Below are 2,812 nucleotides of genomic sequence, written 5' to 3' on the forward strand. Positions count from 1 at the left end.
CACATATATATATATATATATATATAGGCCTATATGTTCATTGTGATGCATATAACACGGGTAATAACTCAATTAATGGCTTACGCTGTTTAAAATATTAGGTCCGCTAGCACCAAGTAGTGACAAAAATACTTTGAATAGGTGTAATTAATTCCCGAGCAACTTTATCACCTATCAAAAGAATATACATGAGTATAAACCTATAATCCTAAAAATATTTAATCTCCGTGCGACGTCGTCGATACACATTTCATGGAAGGCATCTTTAAGTGCTTGTTAGGAATTTCTTCGTGGCTATATGTATAACTGCACACGTCTCTAAGAGAGGTAATTAAACGATTGTGCCCCATACACACGCCAAATTACCTCGCTGCGTTATTACATCTATCACATACCTGTTTTTACGATTGCACTAAGCAGCGAGGCAATATATATAGCGAGAGCTCGGTCTTTAGCAGAGTCGTATATACATTGGTAACGACTGAATATTGCTCAAGGCGAATTTCCCAAATCTTTTTGGGGCGAGAGACTTAGAGAGACATGTAAGGATCTTCATTAGCACAGCGTTATATTGTCGGGGTCAACCTGACTAACCATGAACGTAAAACAACTGCTCGTTTGTTCTCGTTTGGAATTCATGATCCAATCACTGTATCGTTTTCCTTATATTCCGAGATCTCGTATTTTTTCGAGTGACACGTACGCTCGCACGCTAAGCAATCGTCTGTATATTCTATTCGGGAGAAAAAAGTCTAGTAATTTTTTGCCGCTGAATGAAATTTTGCTGTCGCGTAGGAGTTCAGTGATGTTTTATCTTGGAATTTATAATGAAAATCGTATGATAAAATCGTTTTTTGACGAATCTAGCTAGCGCGTGACATAATCATTTTAAACATCCAATCATCGCGCTCGTGGTTTTATCATAAAAGTAAATATTTCGCTCTTTAGAATTCCGCGACTAACGTGTGTCAAATGGCCAGGTTACAGAGTTAGATACGCTCCAAGTCATTTAGTTGGCCTAGTTCACAGTGATAATTATTTACTTCGACGTTGGAATGCGCAACACGCGTTTAGATCGACATTTGTGTTGTTTTATGTGGGGTAGCGACACAAGAAAAACGTACTCACGGCCGTGGATTAGACTTCTTGCTGTTTGTGATCGTTCAGCTTAAACTCTATAAATCCCTGCCTGTTTGTATACGGATTATGTATGTTTCCGTTCGGGGACAAGCGTGAAGCCATTGTAATGGAAATGTTGTATTGTATAGGGCTGTGTGCTAATTAACCAGGGGGCGCTTCTAACCCGAAGAGGCGGTGCGACTGATTGTCGATACTTCTAACCCTATAGCAAGACCGTTTCTTGGAGTTAGGGCGCTTCAACAAGTTATTAACAAGGCCAGTAGCCGAGTAGGGCACCCGAAAATTATGATAACAAGTTATTGTTGTTATTGTGATGACATGGGACGTCGTGCTCGTATATATACACGTAGCCCTAACGCGCACCCTAACGATTACAGACAATTGTGCATTAATATGTTTCTGATAGTAGAAGCAGCTGGTGAGAAACTGGTTTGGATTGTACTATACAACATAAATATACCACCTCTTAGTGTAAGATATACATTACAAAGGTTTCATACGGCCTAGGGCACGGGGGAAAGTACCATATACTATAGGGCATATTATAAGACCTTATTCATGTCATTATAATATCAGGAGTGAATAATATAATAGACTCCTCATAATAATAATTCACTCCTGATAATATGTTACCATCGTCCTGTCATTATGAATCCGTTTATCATTGGCTTTTGCTTGTGTGCGTATATGCTCATCGCAAGTGTAAGTACAATATACGCCACATAAACCCATGAAAACAGCTATATACCTACGTATTTATCAACTACTGCGCGCTATCTATCCTCGAATATATCCACGAATATAATTCTGAATGACATCATTTTTTTCACATCCACTCCTCCCCAAAGGAAGAACTTCGACAAGGGCATAGAGGAGTATGGAGCCGCCTTCACCGTCTACCACAAGGGCAAGCAGGTGGTGAACCTGTGGGGAGGATGGGCCGACAAGCGAGCCTGCGTGAGGTGGCAGAAAGACACGATGGCCGTCTCCTTCTCCGCAACGAAAGGTAAAACGCGCGCGCGCATACGTGCACGCACACATGTAAACACACACGCGCGCGCGCACGAACGCACGCACGCACATGCACACACACCCTCCCTCAAATCTCCCTGTATGTCTCGCTTTTGTCATTATATATATATAACCTCACACCTGCCTTATATATATTATATATATTATGTATATATATTATGTATATATATATATGTACATTATATATTTATATATATATTATATATATATATATATGTTTATATGCATGTTTATAAAGTTCAAGAGCTAATAATAGTAAGAGGCTAATGTATTATTAACTCTTGATATGTTCTATGCGTGTCATCAGAATCTGAATGTACGTGTATTTATACAGGTAGAGTGATTAAATCCGTAGCTGTCTGTCACACCGTACGTAGTAATTACCCCTTCGTATAACAACGCCTATACTGATCGCGACCCTGGGTTGCACTTAGCTCTAGAGTATCCGCGGCGCGTGCAGAAGCCGCTGAGCGATATTTGATAGCACCTGCAATGACTAATGAGATCATGCTCTATGCTAATCTAATGATGTGTGGGGTGTGTGTGTGTGTGTGTTGTGTGTGTGTGTGTGTGTGTGTGTGTGTGTGTGTGCGCGCGCGCGGCCGCGTTGTGTGTGTGTGTGTTTCTCTCTTCTCCTCTC

General features: G+C 40.6%; 1 protein-coding gene across 1 annotated transcript in view; it reads left to right on the forward strand.

Annotated features, from left to right (window-relative positions):
- The first annotated feature begins 482 nt into the window (after positions 1-482).
- LOC106809868 (beta-lactamase domain-containing protein 2-like) overlaps positions 483-2,812 on the forward strand; it is a 13,890-nt gene continuing 11,560 nt past the window's right edge. Inside the window, exons 1-2 of the mRNA XM_014813103.1 lie at positions 483-542; positions 1,989-2,146. Coding sequence (XP_014668589.1) covers positions 541-542; positions 1,989-2,146 — 160 coding nt within the window. The 5' untranslated portion in view covers positions 483-540. The remainder of the gene's footprint in view (positions 543-1,988; positions 2,147-2,812) is intronic.

This window comes from Priapulus caudatus, unplaced genomic scaffold, assembly GCF_000485595.1.
Source record: "Priapulus caudatus unplaced genomic scaffold, Priapulus_caudatus-5.0.1 Scaffold392, whole genome shotgun sequence".
In the NCBI taxonomy this organism is placed as follows: Eukaryota; Metazoa; Priapulida; class Priapulimorpha; order Priapulimorphida; family Priapulidae; genus Priapulus; species Priapulus caudatus.